The sequence below is a fragment of the Tupaia chinensis genome, unplaced genomic scaffold (assembly GCF_000334495.1).
Source record: "Tupaia chinensis unplaced genomic scaffold, TupChi_1.0 Scaffold000140_1, whole genome shotgun sequence".
NCBI classification, from domain to species: Eukaryota; Metazoa; Chordata; class Mammalia; order Scandentia; family Tupaiidae; genus Tupaia; species Tupaia belangeri.
The window spans coordinates 7,031,826-7,032,328 of NW_006159610.1; the positions used below are offsets into that span (position 1 = coordinate 7,031,826).

The window sequence follows — 503 nt, forward strand, 5'->3', positions numbered from 1 at the left end:
CTGCACAACACACGTGTGGCGGGCGATCACTACTCATTATCTGCTGAGAAGATGACTATTTGGACAAATGGGCCCAATAGCGAGAGAAAACCAGCCTGAACACTGGTGACCACCACCGACGGCAGGGCAGAGGGTCCGAGATCCCACCGGCTGCCAGAGCCAGGCGATCTGATCCCCTCACCTGTGAGTCCTTCCACCCCCACTCGTCCGCGGTGCTGCCACACGGGGAGGGACTGTCGAAGCTGGGGGCGGGGTGGAGGAACTGAAGCTTTTGTCTCTCTTGTTTACAGCAATGAGTTACAATCGCTTTGACCAGCATGCTATTGTTCTAAGGCAGAGAGCATGGGCAGGGTGGGGGACTCGGGCCGGGTCAGCCCCCACCGGGCAGCTCGGCTCCGGCGCGGGTAGCGCTTACCTATGAGCGCTATCGCCCGCGGCAGTTTCTGGCCGTCCACTCCGGCGCGCAGCAGCAGCCCGGCGTCCTCCTTCTCCAGCTGCAGCTC

At 61.8% G+C, this 503-nt stretch overlaps 1 protein-coding gene across 1 annotated transcript in view; it reads right to left on the reverse strand.

Moving 5' to 3' along the window:
- Window positions 1–503, reverse strand: part of KLRG2 (killer cell lectin like receptor G2) — a 27,193-nt gene that overhangs the window by 25,360 nt on the left and 1,330 nt on the right. The window contains exon 4 of the mRNA XM_027770546.1: window positions 416–500. Coding sequence (XP_027626347.1) covers window positions 416–500 — 85 coding nt within the window. The remainder of the gene's footprint in view (window positions 1–415; window positions 501–503) is intronic.